The 22,203-nt window shown below is 37.2% G+C and overlaps 1 protein-coding gene across 2 annotated transcripts in view; it reads left to right on the forward strand.

The window, feature by feature from the left end:
• Window positions 1-22,203, forward strand: part of LOC134799344 (cyclin-dependent kinase-like 4) — a 57,864-nt gene that overhangs the window by 10,149 nt on the left and 25,512 nt on the right. For both annotated transcript variants that reach the window (XM_063771748.1, XM_063771749.1), the window contains one exon: window positions 7,756-7,875. In XM_063771748.1, the coding sequence (XP_063627818.1) occupies window positions 7,756-7,875 (120 nt within the window). The remainder of the gene's footprint in view (window positions 1-7,755; window positions 7,876-22,203) is intronic.

The raw sequence follows: 22,203 nt of genomic DNA on the forward strand, positions 1-22,203 counted from the left end.
TGACATTCTAGATCTGAGACTCCTAGACATATATTGTTACCGTTATTAAGTATGTAGGTAAGTATTATGTCATAGTCATAGCACATACGCGCGGGTTTTCTCTACGGGTGATCGTTTTTCCCAGTGTCACGGGTCACGGTTATGGAGGTTAAGTGCATATTTTAATTTGAAGGATTTTAGAGTCGTGAGCATAACGGTTTTTAAAACAATGATTGTGGTAAAAATATTAGCACTAAATGAGTTTTATGATTATGACATGGACTCTCATTTCACTGTTTTTTTTATAAATATTTTAATTTGAATTTCAAAAAAGTTTAAATTATAAAAACAATCAAAAAGAAATCTAAAGGCCCCAGTACACAATGGGCCATTGCCGGCCACTCCAAGGGACGCAGCCATGCGGTAGAATGAGATAGCATTATCACTTGCTCCCTCTAACGCATAAATGCGTCCCTTGGAATGGCCGGCGATGGCCCATTGTGTACTGGGGCCTTAATAAAATAAATACAAATAAAAAATATAATAACAAATGGCACGTATTTAACCGGTCAACTAATTAATCGAACTTGGGTCGTTTAAAAAAATAGAAATGGCTAATAAAATTAATAGTTTGGCAACAAAAACGGAGCCTTAAAATATATCAATATGAGTTGTATTTTAATGCCGTTACAGCTTTTGATTATTTTTAGGCAGGTACCAAGTATTTATTTGGCAACTGAATTAATATATTAGAGACCATTTATGAAGCACATTTTAAAAAGAAAACGGCTATCTATTAATTAAGAAATGAGGTTCTTTTAAAATATTTTGTTTGGTCATTACGCGGTCAACCTAACACGCTCCTCCTCGCTTCGCTCGTCGTCGCACCTATCTGTTGACTCTAGCAGAACACGGTGGTAACTATTGAAATTAGTAATTAAAAATTTAAAGATCTAATGGTATAATGGCTATTAGGCGTTTCATTATTAGAAATTTCGACTATAAGTATACTGACCATTGCGTATTGGTAAATTAATTTGAGGTGTTTTGTGTATAAAGTGACCAATATTCATTAAATTCAACTGCTTTCGTGTTAAAATACTACCTAGCTGAAACGATATGCTCAGTTATGATTAGTTGATTACTTAGGTGTGAACAACTAGATGACAACTAAATTTTATTATAATCGCTTTACAATATTAGTTGCCAATTTATTATTTTAGACGCCAACTTATCACTTTAAGTTCCCTATAATTTTTTTAGGTGGCTTGATTTTGCTGCCAGTTTTTTTTAATAATATGATGCTTATATTTGAGGCCAAAATATTTTTTTTGGCGCTAAAATATTAATGCACAGCCAAATTATATTATTATATGCCCAATGAAAGTTCCTGTTTAATATTTTAGTTGCCCGGGTAATAATAAGCCATAACAAATTCCAAATTTAAAATTAAACGCAATCTGATATCTCGAAGATGGAGGGATCACTTGACCAAATTATTTTTTTAAATGATATGATTCAAAGTTGATCCCAATGCCATTATGTCATCAAGATCTGATGATAGAATGTTGGCAACATCGGTGAAACAGGCACACCGTGGGCACCCCTTTCCTCATAAGACCCAAGCCAAATGCGCTTTTGAATTTGGAACTTTCTTTGATTTCTCTAAAAGGGGCCCACAGATTACCAGTTCGCCGGACGATATCAGCCTGTCAGTTAATCGCAAAAGGTTACAGTTCCGAACAACTGACAGGGTGATATCGTCCGGCGAACTGGTAATCTGTGGGCCCCTTAAGAGTTCAAAACTCGAATTTAATATGTACTTGTACAAGTACGCGGGAATTTACGAGATGATAGTGATTCGCTGCATAAGACCACACAAGACCATTGACAAAATTATGTCATATTTCTGCTATTAGGGGCACAATTCATGGGCTGAAGCCTGAAATAAACGATTTCAACTGAATTATATTATGTAACATTTCCATATCAGGTAACTAAACAACACAATGCATAATATCTGTGCTGCATGCGCTTGCTTATGCAAGTATAAGCATACATTTTTGTAGCTAAATACTTTACATACATAATATAATCGAATGTGTAGCAAGCGATAATTGAGTGCATTCATGCATTGTGCGGTCAGGGCAAAAATGTGCGAATAATATTTAATCTTATTCCTTAGACTACAAGGTTCATAATGTAGGTACACTTTCAATTTCACACCTCTGAATAGTGAACGCTAATTTGATCTTTGTACAGGATGACTGAAATATATGGATTAAATCGAAATAGTAGATTGTACAACAAGGGCATAAAGTGCCCCATTTTTACCCGAGGCAAAATAGTAGACGAGGGTAAAAATGGACATTTATGCCGTTGTTGTACACTCTGCTTTTCACTTCGATTACGAGGAAAATAAAATTATATTTTTCACGGCAATTTACACCACGAAATTGTCGTAAAGCGAAAGAACATAATACATAACCAATTCCCGCCAACTTTTTTTTTTTTAATTTTCAACATGTGATCAGAGTTTTAGACGCTTGGTTTTCTGCCAAGTCAAACATTTCGGAGCATTTTTGAACGATAATCGACTCCTATTTTATGTGATTTAATAAATTTAATGACAGAAAATACGGATTTCTAATAAATTGTAGGAAGAATAAAATAATATAACAAGTTTTGTCATCTACACAATTTTATTGCTCAGTAAAATTGTGCAATATGTTTTAACTCTTTGGCTGTTGAGACCGATTACTTTAGTCTTAGAAGAAAATTTTACTTTTATGCTCTAGAGCATAAAATGCGATTTTATGTCGTCTACGCACGACATAAAGGTGCACTTTTTGAGCATGAGAAGTGAAAAGCCTATTTGTTCCTTTGGCCACCAGATCAGCTGTAATGTCATCCCAGTCGATCCCAGTGCGCCCTCACGAACGGCAGAGAGGGTGAAACGCCGGAGTGGGTTTAGTGGGTAGGGCCAAATTCTCCCCCTCTCTTGCCAGGAGAGGGGAAAGGAGCGGTGAGTCCCACACACCGTGCATAAACGCATTCCCACTCCGTCAAAAAAAAAAAGGGTTCGGATTTGCTACCCTTGTGGTTCAATTATGGATTTTTTCGCTTGCTCGAATTATTCTTACGTAAAAGTGTAAATTAGACTTATGTTACACCATGTACCTATACGAATCAAGCATTCATGAATCGCATAACAGGCATTATGTGCTTATTCTGACCCGACATTTCCTGCGCGTTGAATTTGTATGAGTTCTGTAATTTACATTGGTTTACTATGCTAATTATTTAATGCATTTTTGTTTACTTTGCTTAGGTATGTTTATCTACATTTCTAGGTTAGTGTCGCTTTGGTATATTTAATTCGATGTATTTTGAAACTAACAGAATCGAGGTAGGTTAAAAACCTGTAGGTACTTATAATTGATTTATTTAAACTTTATTGCACAAAATACAAATAAAATGTACAAATGGCGGACTTAATGCCTAAAGGCATTCTCTACCAGTCAACCATAGGGCTAAACAGAGATGTAATAAAAATGGTGCGAGAAGGTGAAAGGTAAACTGAATTTAGAATTAGTTTTACCGCATTGACTATTGATTTACGTAGGTTTTAAAGGATCTGTGCGCAACACCCCTCCAATATCAAGCGTACGTAGGCTATGGTAACCGCTTACTGACAGCGGGCGCTTGTTTGCCACCAACGTCGTAAGTACATACATAACAATGTCCCGGGAAGTCATCATTGCATCAATGTCATCATCATATCAACTGTAAAACGTCCACTGAACATAAACGTCTGCGCTCATACGCTGCCTTATCATCGCCACTGTCAGTATAGTAGTATACCCTATAATGGACACGGAACCAGTAATGGGACAAAAAAACACAATTCCTCTAAAATAAGTATATAAAAGTAGTTTATAAACACTGGATATATTTTTATCATAAATAGAGTCCTAGAGCTGATTATGTTTGAATTTTTATTAAATTCGGTTATTTTTTAAGAAATGTGCGTCAACCCAAAAGTTGTCGTGCCACTGAAAAAAAATATCACTAAAAATTCTTAACAACTTCGCTAAGAGAGGTGAGTTAATTTATTAAATTTTAATTAATTAATACTTGATGAAAACTAGAATGTGTTTTGTTAATTGCATTTACCATGAGATAAGGTATACAACACACTATGTTGTGACTCCACAGATGTAAAAATATATTGGTATTTGGCCCAATCCCATTATAGGAGCTGTAAAACTGCATACCTCCTATGATGGGACAATTGACATAATGATGCTTGCCATGCCATAATTTCATGTTTTAAACAATACAGAAGTAAAATGTAGTTACGAAATATGTCAACCAGGAGGTATTCTCGGACTTAGGATACATTTATATCGTTTTTCCAAACTTTTATTTAACTTGCCTTGTTAGTTAGTGTGGGTCAAATCTTGGTAGCTGAATTTGACCCACTTTTCGATTTCCGATTCAGTTGAAATTTTGTGTATGTACGTAATTAAGTATGCAAATCGGATGATAATGCAATATGTGACGTTCCACGGGAAAAGGTACCTTATGAGGGTTTCTAGTTTCGGAGATATTAAATGTTTTGTAAAGAGGTGAAAAAATGCTCAATTTTTTTTTATTGTGTGATCTGAAACCTTAATGCGTAACGTTTGTTTACCTGTTTTTATTTTTGTTATAAGTTAGTTATAAGCCTAGTAATGTCGTCTCAGAGTTTAGTAGAAAAGGTACCTTATGGAAAAAAGATTGAAAATTCCCAAAAAAACTAGTCAATACGGGAAAAGAAGTTTGGTAGAGAACTGTATTAGCATTCTGCAAAACTAATTTGATAATTTCAGTTCTGGTTGGGGCGCCTCGCAAATATTATAACCGTACATAGACCGACATCACAAATCCAAGTAGACTGCTATTATACCAAAGTTACTCTCGTCAAGTCTTTCTTAACTAGAATAATCTTCATTTGGTTTGGTCGCATGCAGTAAATCAGCCATTGGTTTGCTGAAAAATGCCAATACCCGACGCATTACCTTATGGAATATCTGAGGTCATTGAACCTCAATGCCGCTTATCTTCAATAGCAACCGAAATATATTATTGATAAGAAATAGACGATTTATACCATCTTAACCCCAAAATATTATTAGTTTATCCTTACTGTTCCATCATCATCATGCCTCATCATGTAACTTGACCACAAGGTACCTTTTCATTACATACAAATTATTGGTCTTTTTTAAGATTATTATGACGAAGAACTAATTAAATTGGGGGCAGTTTAATGTAAATTAATATTTTCTATTCATAAAAGATAAACTATAATATGATTGATATTTTGTAGTAATGTATTATTAGATTTATTTCCATAAGGTACCTTTTCGTAAATGTATGGAGCAAATACTGTTATTGTTATGTAAGTTTAAAGTGGCATAAGGGGTTAAATATAGTATTTAGTTGGGGTTTTAGGATTTATTTCATTTTAATGACAGAATTTCTTTCATATGTGCTCAGAAAAATTGATTGTGTGTCACATTAAAAGTAAAAATATTCAATTTTGTGATTTTATATGAAAAAGTCAGAAAATACATTTTCACCTCTAAATCGGTATTGTTTTTTGCTTAAACTGTCTGTCAGTGTCGTTTTCTAATAGATAAAATTTAAATCTTGAGAGCTCATTGCAATCAATCGTGAAAATGAAATAAAACTTTATTTTCAAGAGATTGGTTAGTATACACATAAATCAGTCGATATCAAAAGTTTCTATTTGCATTACAGAACAAGTCGCAATATTTTTTTAATCTCAGATATATAAGGCATTATTATTTGTAGTCAACTATGTAACTTACTTCAGGAACATAGTTTTTTAGGCGGCTAAACTTAAAACTTGTCTATCGTAAAGTTGCTCATTTCACAACATTATTTTCAAAAAATCATATCTCTGTAACTACGCAACCTAGAAGGTTGATCTTTTGTGTTATCGATAGCTTATTTATTGTAGATTACTGGGGTATGCATAACTCCATACCCGCCATAAGGTACCTTTGACCGTGGGACGTCACATATTATGATAACATGGACTTGATCTGATGATGGAGACAGGAGGTGGCCATGGGAACTTTATCGCAATAAACCCTAACTAATTGTGTTTGGGTATATTAGAATTGTCTCGATAAATCTAATACAATAATAATTGGCTGTGGAAAGAAAAATACATTCAGCGATAAAAGCTTATACCAAAAATTGATTTTTTTGCAATAACTTATTCCCCATTTCAATATTTTATACTGATAGAGCAATGTCCATTATAGGGGGCCCATTACTGGATCCACGTCCATTACCGGGGGCCCATTACTGGAGCTTTGGTGTCCATGACTGGAGAAAAAAAGCATAGTTTTAATTTGTTAATTATGTGGAAACTCATTGCAGTATCTTTGATACAACACGCCTAAAACATGAAAGGCGGATAGGACTTTCATCTTTTAACACGCTAAACGGTAGACCATTTACAGGTACAAGGGAAATATCATAAATACTCCAAATTTCCTCTTAAATGTCCCATGACTGGTGCTGTTACTATACCGTCCTTACCATAAGGGCACACGGGGCCCGGGTAGGCGGGTATCGTCTTGGGTCGTCCCATTCGTTTTTTGCCAAATTCTTAAGACGAAACAGGAGCTGAGTTTTAAATATTTTAGGTAAATATACCCGTCTCGCTAACGGAAGCGGCACCTAAAAGTAGTGCGATAAGGACAAGGCGAAAAATCCTGCGTAAAAATCTCAAAAATCGAGGTTTCGTACTCCTCTGTTTCCTCCTCCAAAACTTAACCAATCGTAACCAAATTTGGAAATCTAAATGATTATGAAATTATCTGTGTCGGACCGTTTTGCTTTTTTGGCTAATTGAATCAGTTTTGAATGCCACGCCTCTCATTGCGGCATAGTCAATTAGGCCATTTTGGCCATTTTTGAAGGGCTCTAGCGCCTTAAAAAATAAAAATATCAAAAAAAGCAAAACGGAGAGGATTTTTCGCCTTGTCCTTATCGCACTACTTTTAGGTGCCGCTTCCGTTAGCGAGACGGGTATATTTACCTAAAATATTTAAAACTCAGCTCCTGTTTCGTCTTAAGACGGCCCTGGTCACTGTTGCTGAAGTGGTGGAGTATGGAGACCAGAAGATCAGGTACGCGCTGAGGGTGTTCTAGGTCCGATCGCGCCACTACGTGCACGCTTCAACTTTTTGTTGCGTGCCGCGACTACTTCTGGCTGAATGGTGTCGTATTTCGAAGGTTCCGGGGTAAAATACCGCACCCGACACAAGAGCAGACAATTTAATTTACCGGAGCGACGCCATTTTATCTTCTGACTTGTGTTTAAATTTAATAATAAGTATGTGTAATTATATGAGCCTCGTTGCCTGAATCAAAATTTAAATAAATAAGTATAGTCCTAAAGACCTAAAGGTTGTCTGGAAGAGATAGCTTTTTAGCGATAAGACCGCCTGTTGTTTTAACCTCTTGTTCCTGTATTATTTGTATTGTTTTCTGTAATGAGGTGTGCAATAAAGAGTAGGTATTTGTATTGTATTGTATTTGTATACTTAGTAAATATAATATAATATAAATAAACCCATGATTCTGCAATATATAATAGATCATCGATCTTCCTTGCGGAAGCTCTCCTCTACCTATTCATCCGTCACGGGAATAATCTGACCATAACTAAAATGATGTCTGTTGTTCCAGAACCTGAAACACCCGAACCTGGTGAACCTGATCGAAGTGTTCCGCCGTAAGCGTAAACTGCACCTCGTGTTCGAGTACTGCGACCACACTGTTTTGAGCGAGCTAGAAAAACACCCAGCTGTAAGTACCAGTTGAAGCTGTGTCAGTGGAGACACAGAATAACTAATAGTACTACCGTACAGAAAATTCACTCCTTCACAAAAGTCAGATTTAGGTATAAAATTCCTATACCTATACTCGCCGCCTGCAACAAAATTGAAACTTATAACCGCGCACCAACCGTGAATCTTCTTTGCGCGAGCGCCACGTGACAAGACTATCGTATATACGCCTGCCCTGCCCGGGAGGTGCGCCGGCCAAATGTACCTAAACTGCGGAGTGACACCCCCCTGGTGGGGAAACACTCCAGACTTCGGTCGAACTCGGCTCCGTTCGGCTCAGCATTGCTCCGAGCAATTATTAGGGTTGGCATCACTTGACTTCCTTTTGCGTGCACGACCACAGATAAGATAATCACTTGTATTTTGACAACCCTAAATAGCCGAAAGGGATAGTGCCATATATTAGAAAGGGATATCATGATACGTACGGTAAGTACTATTAGTTATTCTGTGGCTGTGTTTTTATAAGGTTAGCGGACTGGAAAATACGAAAAACTATATTTGAGATATGGTTGGTGATTTTATCCTCCTTAGGCCCAAGGTCCTACCTACAGTACTTCTTCAGGTCGATGAAATTTAAACCATATTCAATTGGAACAGAGTTGCATTTCGTTTGTATCGTTAAATTTTCTAGTAAATAAAAATCAACTCTATTCTCTGCACTATAGGCACAGAATAAATAATAGTACTCTCGTACAGAAAGGAAACTTCCTACAAAACCGAAGTTTGACAGCGGTTCAGGGTCGAATATTGCTATCCCTTTCTAATATATGGCACTATTCCTTTCGGCTATTTAGGGTTGTCAAAATTCAAGTGATTATCTTATCTGTGGTCGTGCACGTAAAAGGAAGTCAAGTGGTGCCAACCCTAATAATTGCTCGGGGCAATGCGGAGCCGAGTTTGGCCGATCTCAGGAGTTTCGCACCCCTGCTATAGGTTCAAATTTCAGTGGTAATTTTTTGGTTTTTCAAGGAGGATATTTGATAGATAATCTTGTACATTGTACACTTGTGTGTTAAACAGTGACAAATTCTGTACACTGTTTCAATTCTGTGCCGACACGTACCATCGCGCACACTCTTAACTGTTGATCGATGGACCTTACGCCCTTGTAATAAGGTCCACCGATGGACAGTTAAGAGTGTTGCTGTTTGTACCACACATAGACTAGGAATCCTCTAGACCGAGTTTAGAGCAATTATTTCATGCAACCGATGATGCCAAAAATGCGGGGGTGCGCGAATACAGAATCAGTCGAGAATACACTATTGTGGAGTTAAAAATAAAATGTAAATTGTCGTCGGTGCCAAGCCAAATAGTTACAAAACTGGTCAAAATGGACAAAACAACAAACTAGGTACTAATTGACAGCTTTCTTTCCTTCTTATACATATATAATAAAACCTCACCAGCGGGCGCAGCATGGTTCCATTTGTATCGCCTGTCGCTATGTCCGTCACTTTCGCACTTACATACTTGTTAGAACGTGAAAGGCATGGTGACAAGCGAAAAAAATGCGACCGTGCTACCGCCGCAGTCGGCATTTGAGTTCGACAGTGTGTTGACGCTTTTAATATTTGGCTCGGCACCAACTTCAAACATATCAGTTGCTAGCGCATATAAAAGAGAATTTTAAGAGATTGGTATAGGTGGTCAAGCAAATCTTGTCAGTAGAAAAAGGCGCGAAATTCAAATTTTCTATGAGACGATATCCCTTCACGCCTACATTTTTCAAATTTGCTGCCTTATTCTACAATCTACTGACAGGATCTGCTTGACCATCTACACTACATATTTTGATATTTTATCTTTTTTAAAGTCGATTTTTTTTAAATCATGACTTCCTTTACAACTGGCTGGAGGAAGCAGAAAATCGGGAGTTATGGAGAACCAATTGGCCTTTGCCCAGCAGCAACCACTCAAATAGGCAAAAAAAATAGCTTAAGAAACTGGTCACACTTTCTGTTGCAATTTGAATGTAAAGACGGTAATTTCTGAATACTAGGTACATTTAATATTGATGGTATAGTCACAGGTATAGTTTAGCATGCAATTGCATTTAATGAATTCGTTACAAACATGCAAGGGTCAGGCGGGGTCAAGCTGTCGTTGAAATGGGTTCTCTAATTAATAATTACCTTTTGTGTGGTAATTTTCTCGTAGTAAAGTTATTATTAGGGTTCCGTACCTCAAAAGGAAAAAACGGAACCCTTATAGGATCACTCGTGCGTCTGTCTGTCTGTCTGTCTGTCCGTCTGTCACAGCCGATTTTCTCCGGAACTACTGGACCAATCAAGTTGAAATTTGGTACACATATGAAAGTTTGTGACCCGAATACGGACATGTAACGTAAACAAATGAATTTTAAACATGGGGGCCACTTTTGGGGGGTAAATGAAAAAATGAAAAAAAAAATTTTTCAAACTATATCATGTTACATATCAAATGAAAGAGCTTATTGTAAGGATTTCAAATAATTTTTTTTTATAATTTTCGAATCAACAGTTTAGAAGTTATTCAAGAAAATAGGCAAAAAATGACTATTCCCCCCCCCCTTATCTCCGAAACTACTAGGTCTAAAACTTTGAAAAAAATACATAAAATAGGTCTATACCTATAGATGACAGGAAAACCTATTAGAAATGTACAGTCAAGCGTGAGTCGGACTTAATTACAGTTTTTAATCCGACCCCTACGGATTTTTTAAAGAGATTTCACTCACGTTTCACATAAAAAATACATTGTTAACAGTGCCGGATTACTTAGATTAGTAGTTTTCTTAGTGTAATTGGTGATAATTTTCTGATAAGATAATCATTTTAAATATTTAACGGTCTTACCTACTTACGAGTAATTGTAAGGTCAAAGGTTTTATATTATCAAATAAATAAAGATTTTTAAGGTCAAATTAAAAAAAATGTTAAATTGAGAGCTAGCTTAAAGTTTTTTGTACTCGTCGACTTTAATGGTTGAATTAATAAAGACTTATTTGTAACCAATAAGCAAAATAAGCACGTGCTTACGGCACCACGTTCAGGGAGGGCACCAAAATGCCAGGTTGAAAAAGGTGAACAAATTTTAAAATTAGGGACAGACACATCGTTTTTACCACACGATTTTTTAGCTGTCCAAAAGCTAATTTGCAAAAATAATGGCGCGTAATTCTTTGGGAAACAATCGGTAGCAGTAGAAGAGTCGTGATTACATGCATAGATTCGATTTCAACCCACTCTTTTGCGGTTCGGCGTTAGGTCTTATGCGAGGCCTTCTGCCTTACGGCAAAGTTGATCTTCTGCCTTAATTACACTTGGGCGTGGATCCAAATCCAAGCTTTCCTCTTTCGCAGCTGGGCCTTTCTCACACTTCGCCAATTCAATTCCAAGCTCTCTGCTTTCTTGCATATTTTATGCATGAAAACAACCTCGCTGAGACCCTTAAATATCGAGCCCTATGCGAAGCTAGGCTGATAGAAAACTGTCCCATCCCTTCTCTGTACGAAATCCTGGATTCGCGCCTGGTTGGGACTAAAACTAAAATTGCGTTTTTATATCGAAAAATTTTCGCGCTCGCTTCGCTCGCGTTTTCAATTACTTTATAAGGTATGATAAAGGTGACATTCGGGTGGCGACTGCAGCAACATTACTCTGATGCAACGTTACTGCTGCAGTACTGTCAACTTCCGTGATAAAATGATGTGACTGATTTCCATACTAAAAGTAAAAATGTACAACTGTCTATCATATTGCGTTTTTATATCGAAAAATTTCCGCGCTCGCTTCGCTCGCGTTTCTATTACTTTCTACGCTATGATAAAGGTGACATTCGGGTGGCGACTGCAACAGCATTAAGTACTCTGTTGCAACATTACTGCTGCGGCACTGTAAATTTTCGTGATAAAATGATGTGACTGATTTCCATTCTCAGCTGTAATGCGGCAATGAACTTCTCTCAATTTACCAAAAAATCAATGTAATCTTGATGACCCTAGGGAGAGGGGGCACCTAGAAATGCTTAGGGCATCAAAATATCTTAATCCGGCACTGATTGTTAAAAATTGTGTAATATACGGAACCCTTGGAACGCGAGTCCGACTCGCACTTGGCCGGTTTTTTAATATTTTACTTGGGTCACAGAATAAATAATAGTACTAGGCACAGAAGACTCACTCTCTAACAAAACGCGTCTGTTACGATCAGCACAGATATGGCCCGCTAGGTGGCGACAGCGCCACGCGCGGCTTATGGCTAGCCACCAAAATTGGTGTGAAACGGATGTACTTTTAGCTATCTACCTGTAGCAAAGCGACGAAATCGCGGAGTGAGCCACGCCTGCTTAGGTACAAACAGCAACACTTAACTGTCCATCGGTCTGGACCTTATTACATAGGGCGTAAGGTCCGTCGATGTACAGTTAAGAGTGTAGGCGATGGTACCAACGGCGAAGTAAGGTTCCCCGTTGTACTTTTGTTAACCCTGATTTTTAATGATTAAAAAAAAAAGTGATATTTGGAACATTCCGTTTCAAAAGGATGTTTTCTCGCTGGTGACATCCCTAGTGTTACAGACGTCCCTAGGCTAAGCGGGTCGTTTGCTTTTTTACAACCGATATTTAAATTAAATGAATGACGATCCTATTTTAGCGTCAAATGTTTTTTATATCTGCATTAGGCTTGTGTCGGTCATGAACTAAGAACTGTTAAGAATGAAATCCCATCAAGGACCGAAAGGAACTAAATCTTTTTGTACGCTCTTAATCGGTCTTTAGGTCCTTTAGTTCAGTGGGATTGGTGAGCGCTTGACATGAATGAAACAGAAAATAGACTGAACGAAATGGTTCACAATGACGCTGGCACGAGTGCGAACGAGAAAAAAGAGTGACAAACAGTCCTAAACCTGAAAAGTATGAAGAAAAATCAAATATTTTTTTCTGTATTTTTTATATTATTTTATTATGTCTAGCTTTTTGATGTTTAATCGTCATATAGTATCGTACAACTTGAATCGTAATTCAGTTGCCAAAGATTTAGGAAAAACTACTGTAAAATCGATTCATACATTCCCAGCTCTCAAAGACCGAACTGAACTAAAGGAACTAAAAGACCGAACTAGTTCGTTTGACCGATTGACCGAGAGCGGAGCGCTCTCTGTAGTGACCGAGCAGGCACAAGCCTAATCTGCATGTTTTCCTTTTCTTTATGTAGTATGTCGTGGCTTTAAATAATAGTAGATTGTGAAGGGATGAAATGATGCCTTTCACACGAGTTAAACACTCTACTTTTCATTTCGAATACAAGGAAAGTAAGATGCATGTGTTTTTTTAAAAACATGACTAATTATAAGTTTTTATAAGTAGGTACATATAGTATTTTTTGAGGGTACTTTCAATTAACAATTTAGGCAAAAGTATCGTTATTTATGGAATGGGGAGTCAAATATCAGAATGGAAATTGTTAAAAAAGAAGAAGTATCCATTTATACCCAAATTTCAATTGCTTATCGGAAAAAAGTTAATAAAATCGTACTCGGAGCCTAAAATCTAGTGCAGAAACGTACCCTCTTTCAGAACATGAGAAATTAAAATGTATTTTCTTCCTTTGAATAGTATGCAACTATGCAACATTGTGCACTAACCACAAGCCGCACATTGCTTACAAATCATAACCCGTTCTAAGGTCACACGTGAGTGACCCGGTAACAAGTGTAACAACTAACTGTTGTATATTTTTACGACTTGTTTCAAACCGGAATCTGCTTCCGCAAATACAGAATATCGACGTATAGGAGAGACGAGGGAATATACAGACTGATAATGTTATAGAAAATTATATTGCGACATTGTTTTGGCGTATCTTTAGATGTTTTTAACACCCTGTCGGCCCGATACCAACTTTAAGATACGTCAATTAATAGATCTAGAAACGATATGGATTAGATGTCAGTGTCAAATGGGGCGTTTCTTCAAACAACAACGTCACTTTTGACACTGACACATCTAATCCATGTCGTTTCTAGATCTATTAATTGTTGTATGTTCGAATCGGGCAGTTTTGTCATTTGATGTTGAGAATAAAGGCAAAATATCCCATAAAACGCTGAAAATTGTATGCTGGTGGTATGATTTATGTCCTATAATCTCGTGTTTAAAGCAGGCCACTGATGAGCCTTCAAAATGGATGCCGTTACAATGGATTCATCCAAATGGACGGCATCCTAATATTAAACATTGTACGTTTTTAGGGTTCCGTACCCAAAGGGTAAAACGGGACCCTATTACTAAGACTTCGCTGTCCGTCCGTCCATCCGTCCGTCCGTCCGTCCGTCCGTCTGTCTGTCACCAGGCTGTATCTCTCGAACCGTGATAGCTAGACAGTTGAAATTTTCACAGATGATGTATTGCTGTTGCCGCTATATTAACAACAAATACTAAAAACAGAATAAAATAAAGATTTAAGTGGGGCTCCCATACAGCAAACGTGATTTTTGACCAAAGTTAAGCAACGTCGGGCGTGGTCAGTACTTGGATGGGTGACCGTTTTCTTTTTGCATTTTTTCCGTTTTTTTGCATTATGGTACGGAACCCTTCGTGCGCGAGTCTGACTCGCACTTGCCCGGTTTTTGACATTCACGGACCGATTTTGGATTGCAGCCACGCTATTTGGACTGTTAGAAGGCTCGTCAGTGGCCACCTTAAAAGCTTATTAGGACTACGTTAGAATTTAAATGAGTAGCGAGTATTTTAATTACCAAACGTGTCTGAACCCTAAAAATTTAGTCGTGTATATGTAGATTAGTCAGTGATTTAGTCGAGTGGAACCATTTTATATTCTTTTAATTACTAGTCGATTCTTACGTAATTCCAACTATAAAAGAATTCAATGAGCAACTTAAAAATAAAATATGAGTTGAAATCGCAAAAGGTATTGACGCAAAAAATCAGAGACCTCTCTAAATTAACTCAAATTTGTATTGAGGTTGGCAGTTTTAATTAATTAATGGTCTCTAATAAGAGAAAGGAGTTAGACTGGATTTGACATTGGATTGACAAATAGATCATTGGCGAATTTTGAGAATTTCACATTTATTATAAATCGAAAGTTAAGATGAATTGTCGTCTATTAAAATTTGCCGAGTTTTATGTAATGTTCAGTCACTTTCGATTTTTAATTGAATAATGGTCCCATATTGACTCGATGTTTTTGAAGAAAACACGTTGTTTGTTAGTAGTAAAAAAATCTGCAAGATGCCTGCAAGATTAACAATATTTATTTTTATAGGTTTTCTAGTTTTATAAATAAGAATAGCTAGGAAGTAATAAATAAGCCGGTTTTTATGTAACCTCCAATATTATTTAACAAAGTAGCAGTGGAATACCAAATAAAGTTCCTATTTATGATTGGTCTAAACTAAGCTAAATAAGCTATGTTTTCACTCCTTCATCATCATTTCAGCCTCCTGTCGCCCAATGCTGAGGGCCTACCGCGAAAATAAATATTCGCTAATTGCGGGGATCTTTCTCTTTTACTCCAATGAAGGCGTAATTAGAGTGACAGAGAAAGATGCCCGCAATTTGCGAACTTCGATTTTCACGGTTATAGGCCTGAGCATCTTATATATCCCATACAACCATTTCCAGTCGCCGTTACGACGCGGTGTTGACACATCTTGTGTCGACACCGTCTGTTTCGGTCACAATTCCAGTCGCAGAGTCGTCGCCGTGTCGACACAGTTACCAGAAATGGGGAAGGGTCGACACATGACACAAAGTGACATAAAGTGTGGTCGCCGTGTGCACACATTGTTTCGGGTTTGCGACTACTTTATGCCAAAATCATTCGTTCATTCGTTCATTTTGTTCCTGTCAAATGGAAACTGTCAGATGGAAAAATACTTAAATAAAAATAAGTGACATTAATACGCCATCTCTAAAACGGATTACAAGACGTAATTATATATTGTTTGCATTTATATTACAATATGACTTAAATTATTATGGGGAATTAAACTGCTCGAGTGATTTGATAAACTAAGTGTAATATAATCAACGCGCCACCACATTGTTTTAGTTTAGCCGGAAATGAAATTGTTTACTTCTCAGTGCCTGTGTTCATAACTATATTATTTCAAGCATTTTTAGTACTTCGATGCGTATACTATACTTAAATAACAGAAATAACGCTTTACATACTACGAAACTTGTTAATTATGATGTATAAATATGGTTTAAGGCTGAGAAATATTGCAGTCACAAAGTAGTTGCAATGTTTCGACTTTGTGTCGACTCTGTGTTGACACATGACACGCGCTGTCAAAAGTAATAACAAAGTTACGGGTATGTTACTGGATTTGCAAAATGGCTCCTTGTGTTGATGTGTTTTCAGATATTCTCAAAGTGTAAAAATGCCGTGGTCAGAGATGGGCATTAATCGATTAACTGTTTATTCGACTAATTAATGGAATAAAAAAAGTTAATTCTCAAATTTTAATCGCGATTAGTTTAGTCGACCTAACATAGATTGAAATTGAATTAATCTGAATATTAATCGAATAAATTATCGATTAAATCTAAATTGAAAGTTGACAGGGGGCCATTTTTGTACGTAAAAATAATAGAAATGTCTTGCATGCAGATGGTAGCAAAACACTTCGTCATAAAAGTCGAGATGGGTGTCGATATATAGGTTTTAGGGAGTGCCGATTTCGAAAATAATGACCATTTTGGAATCCGAAATGGCGGCCATGCACTGTGTCATAAAAGTCGTCATGGATGTCGTTTTATACGTTTTAGGGGGCCCCAATTTTAAAAATGATGACCATTTTGGAATCCAAAATGGCGGCCATGCACTATGCCATAAAAGTCGTCATGGGTGTCGTTTTATAGGTTTTAGGGGGCGCAGATTTCGAAAATGATAACCATTTTGGATTCCAAGATGGCGGCCATGCACTATGTCATAAAAGTCGTCATGGATGTCGTTTTATAGGTTTTAGGGGGCCCCGATTTAGAAAATGATGACCATTTTGAAATCCAAAATGGCGGCCATGCACTTTGTCATAAAAGTCGTCATGGGTGTCGTTTTATAGGTTTTGGGGGGCGCAGATTTAGAAAATGATAACCATTTTGGATTCCAAAATGGCGGCCATGCACTATGTCATAAAAGTCGACATGGGTGTCGTTTTATAGGTTTTAGGGGGCGCAGATTTCGAAAATGATGACCATTTTGGATTCCAAGATAGCGGCCATGCACTATGTCATAAAAGTCGTCATGTATGTCGTTTTATAGGTTTTAGGGGGCCCCGCTTTCGAAAATGATGACCATTTTGGAATCCAAAATGGCGGCCATGCACTATGTCATAAAAGTCGTCATGGGTGTCGTTTTATAGGTTTTGGGGGGCGCAGATTTCGAAAATGATAACATTTTCAATTTCAAAATGGCGGCAATGCACTATGTCATAAAAGTCGTCATGGATATCGTTTTATAGGTTTTAGGGGGCGCAGATTTCGAAAATGATGACTATTTTGGATTCCAAGATGGCGGCCATGCACTATGTCATAAAAGTCGTCATGGATGTCGTTTTATAGGTTTTAGGGGGCGCAGATTTCGAAAATGATGACTATTTTTATGACAAAATACGTAGCCGCCATCTTGGATTATAAAATGATCATCGTTTTCGAATTCTGCACTCCCTAAAACCTATAAATCGACATCCGTGACGACGCAAGTTATCTTTATTTTCAGATCTAACAAATTGCTACAGAATACAAAGGACAAAAAAGAAGCGAGGAGGTAATGAAACAAGCAAAAATACAGATGATTCCTCGACGCAATTGGGTGATTCTTAAATTGTGTCCAGATTTTTTTTGTCATAAAAGTTTATATTTTTCACATATTACTCTCACAAGTTCCGTGACATTTCGACCTTGTAATTTTTTAAGTAAATGTTTTTGTTTATCTATGAGGATCTCACTAGAATAGTATAATCAAGGTATGTTTATATTTGATGAATGAAATAGTAACGCAAAAAAAAAAATATATTTGTGTCTTATATTCCTGCCGAAGACTTTTATTTTACCTTTTCCTTCTACACAAGTTTGGCCAAGTAATAAGAATTTAGGGCTCTCAATTTTATTTTGACTTCTACAACAGTAAAGCTACGAGGCCATGTTTTGGTATCGTTTTCGTATAAATTCGCAGTACCAAATTTAGTTAAGGTATCACATTGACACCATTCCGAAGTAAAAACATATAAACTTATTAAAATACTTTCTTTTAAACTCCTCTTCACGCTTAAACTGCTGAACAGTTTTAATTTAAATTTGGTACACATATATTTTGAGTCCCGAGACAGGATATAATAAGTTATCTCAAAAATCACCCTTTAAAGGTGTGAAATGAGGTGTAGGGGGGAATTCAGAATTGACTTCTTGAAGTTAATACTGTTTAAGTTTAGGTTTGAAGTCATGTTTTTTCATCATTTTTAACTAAATCAAAGATGTAGACCATCCCAAATTTCATATAAATCGGTTCAGCGGTTATTGATTTCCCGTACAAATTTCCACGCCACTTTTCACACCTTCAAAAGATGATTTTGGTTATAAGATCTATACTATGTCCTGTTCCGGGACGCAAACTATTTCTATACCAAATTTCAACGAAATCGGTTCAGCGGTTAAGCGTCAAGAAGAGTTTCAAAAAAACCGGCCAAGTGCGAGTCGGACTCGCGTATTAAGGGTTCCGTACATTAAGTCCGACTCGCGCTTGACTGCACATTTCTAATAGGTTTTCCTGTCATCTATAGGTAAAGAACTATTTTGTGTATTCAGACGGACATACATACAGACGCACGAGTGATCCTATAAGGGTTCCGTTTTTTCCTTTTGAGGTACGGAACCCTAAAAAGATTTATTTTTATTTTGTGGAATGGTGTCAATGTGGTATCTTAAATGGATTCAGCACCCCAGATTTATACGAAAACGATACCAAACACGGCCTAGCACCTTCACTGATATAGATATATCAAGATAAAATTGAGAGCCCTAAATAAACTTTCAAGAGCGGATATCTCAAAAACTATTCAACATATCGAAAAAATTGACTGAATAAACTTGTAACAAATTAAATTAACTTTCATTTTGTATAAGTGGCCATGTCGCTGAGATGCATAGTTTCCGAGATATAATCGAAAAACGGGAAAATGGGACCTTCAAAGCCCCCTCTCTCCCCCCCGCTCAAGGGCTACGGCCGGGGACTTTTGATATGTTCACCTCCTAACTTGTCAAACCGAGTTACGGAGTCAAAAATTGTGTTCCGAGCATTTCCCTCTACAACTTTTGGAGCATTCGTTGCCTGACCTAAGTAGCTTATTGAATTTCTTTAAAAACTTTTCTGTAAAAGGTTGACGGGTGTTGGGTGTTTATATGGTTTCGGTCGATTATTATCATTTGCATTGCCCATGATGACTTACTAGAATTACGAGCACACGAGACACTAATAGTAGTTTGACAAACCTTGGTTTTCAAGAGGTATTTTATATTGACATTTGCTGTCACAAATTTGCTGTCAGATTTAGTCGCAAACCGCACGCAAAGTGCACACAAATGTGTCGACACCTTGTTACGGAAAAGTGTAGACACGGCGACGACACTTTGTTTCGAAACAATTCTAGACACATTGTGTGGACTCTGTTACGACACATCTGACATTTAGTTACCACTTTGTGATTCTGCGACTGGAATGGTTATATGGGATAGGCCTCTCTTCATGTACTTTGGTACGGTACTTATCTCGGTCCTGGGCTAGTCTTATTTTAGTCTGGTCTAGTCTTATTCTTGCAAATTTGGGCCATCTTTCTCTTTTACTCCAATTAAGGCGTAATTTAGAGTCACAGAGATGGTTGCTCGAAATTTACAAACGTCGATTTTCGCGGTTATCTTAGGCGCTTCTCTGAAAACGGCAAACGGCCACGAATTCGTTAACACTTTCGTCCACCATTCTTCGGTTTTCTCTTAATTCCAATTTCTCATTGACTGCTATTATTCAGATCGTTCAAAATAGGTATTCAACATCTCCAATTATTGGTTAACACAGTGTGAAGGCATGGTATTTACAGTAAACAGAATTTAACCTTGTCAGTGCATTGCATCAACACCTTATTGATCGCAATGACAACGAAACATTGATCTAAGAAGCTTCCCCTAAAATAATTTGACCTCTACATGTATATGCCATTGTCCACTAACATGTGTGGACAATTCTAAACCTTATTGGAAAGACATAAGGTCCATCGATTGCCAGAAGAGTGTAGCTGTTAGTGCCTACAAAGAACAAACTCCGCGGAATGAAAGTTCAATCATACTGGTCTTTACCGCCTTATGAACCATCGAGATAATTTTAACTGACTTTATGTAAATCTTATTCCAACGATATAAGGCATATGTATAGTCGATGAGTTCGTATGAGAACAGCTTCTGTTGATGTAACTGCGATCCTAGTCAATATTTTCGCAATGTGTGCCTTATCATTCTGCCGCGTTTAGCATAAGAGCAGTAACTCATTTTGAAATGTCATTCAATTGTATACTTTGCACTTGTACGATATGTTCTACAATAGGGGGTGTTACTGCAATGTTCTTGCGCCAGAGTGTAGAACTAAGCTAGCTAGTAAACCATAGAATAAGCCATACGTCGCACTCCAGCGGGCATTTTGCGGGCATGTCATTGGTAAGGTTCACAAATCAATTTTCGAGTTGTCAGAATAAAGTATTTGTACTAAGTATATGGTGTAATTTGCAGTTCCAAATACCTTAGCAACTAAGGTTGTACGTTAGCTAGGTATCTATTTTTTATATCCATTCAATTCTAAATAAAAATAAGGTTGAATAATATGTAGTATATTTAACATAACAACTTACTTGAGCATACATATTATGCGAATATATTATTAATAATTTTTCCAAATTTTTGGCAGTCAAGGTTCTTCGTCATATCAGCTATTTATTAGATTTTTTTAAGTGGCCACTTAAATGGGCTTCAAAGAGTATTTACACATTTAAGATTGATACATGATAACGGGTACCCATGTTACAAATACTAGGTAGGTACATATACTCGTAAGTTAAGATGTTTTTTTGGTAAACCTTACCAAATGACATGCCCCCAAAATGCCCGCTGGAGTGCGACGTATGAGAATAACTTATACATACTGTCCTTTTTGACAAGTTTTCACAGACAATAAAATATGACATTGATGCATCAAGGCGGTTTGTTAACAGGGGAACCGGGGTACCGGGAAACGCAAAATCGAAATGTAGTTATCTGCCTCTTTATCGCTCGAATATGCAAGAGTGATAGAGAAGTTTGATAACGAAATTTCGATTTTCTTGTTTCGCGGTATACCCCCAGATTGTGGTGGATTGTGGTAGTAGCGCCCCCTACACAGAGTTTCGCGTAATGTTCCCAATTGAGAGAGATTTTGAAAATGAGTTACTGCTCTTATGCTAAGCGTGGCAGCATTGCGAATTGGATAAATCATAAAATACATGAAGTTATTGGTAAAGAGATGAGAGAAAGAGATATTATTGCGGGGCGACTGTTTTTAGGGTTCTGTACCCAAAGGGTAAAAACGGGACCCTAAGACTCCACTGTCCGTCTGTCCGTCCGTCTGTCACCAGGCTGTATCTCATGAACCGTGATAGTGTATTTCTGTTGCCGCTATAACAACAAATACTAAAAAGTACGGAACCCTCGGTGGGCGAGTCCGAATCGCTGCACTTGGCCGGTTTTTTTATGTTAGGACTGTTAGGAGACAAACGTGCAGTCGAATCGCTTGATGGTAAGCAATGACCGTCGCCCATCCCCTTTCATCCCCTTTTGGTGAGAACTCATGTGGCATTTATTTTGATTCCTTCTGGATCTCGAGTGAGACCGTATTTTACGTGTGTGTCTGGCTTTTGAACTTCGAATTACAAAATATGCGATGAACGATTGTGTGACAATCGCTATTGCGATAAACTGTTGGTCAACAGAACGGTTCCGCGACAACCCTTAGTTAGAACGAAGGAAATTTCTAAAATGTATGAAATTTTTTCTCTGTTGGGATGGATGGAGAGCTCGTGATTCTTAGAGTAGAAATACATATGTAACATAAAAATGCACATTAAAAAATATGAAAACACAAAAGACTAAGTGAGCTCTACAACAAAGGCAAAACGGTGCCATCGGTACCTCAAAAAAATTGAGCCAATCACAAAAAACTTTCTAATAAAAACTTATATTCATAACGTAACCACGCAAG

This window comes from Cydia splendana, chromosome 18, assembly GCF_910591565.1.
Source record: "Cydia splendana chromosome 18, ilCydSple1.2, whole genome shotgun sequence".
Classification (NCBI taxonomy): domain Eukaryota; kingdom Metazoa; phylum Arthropoda; class Insecta; order Lepidoptera; family Tortricidae; genus Cydia; species Cydia splendana.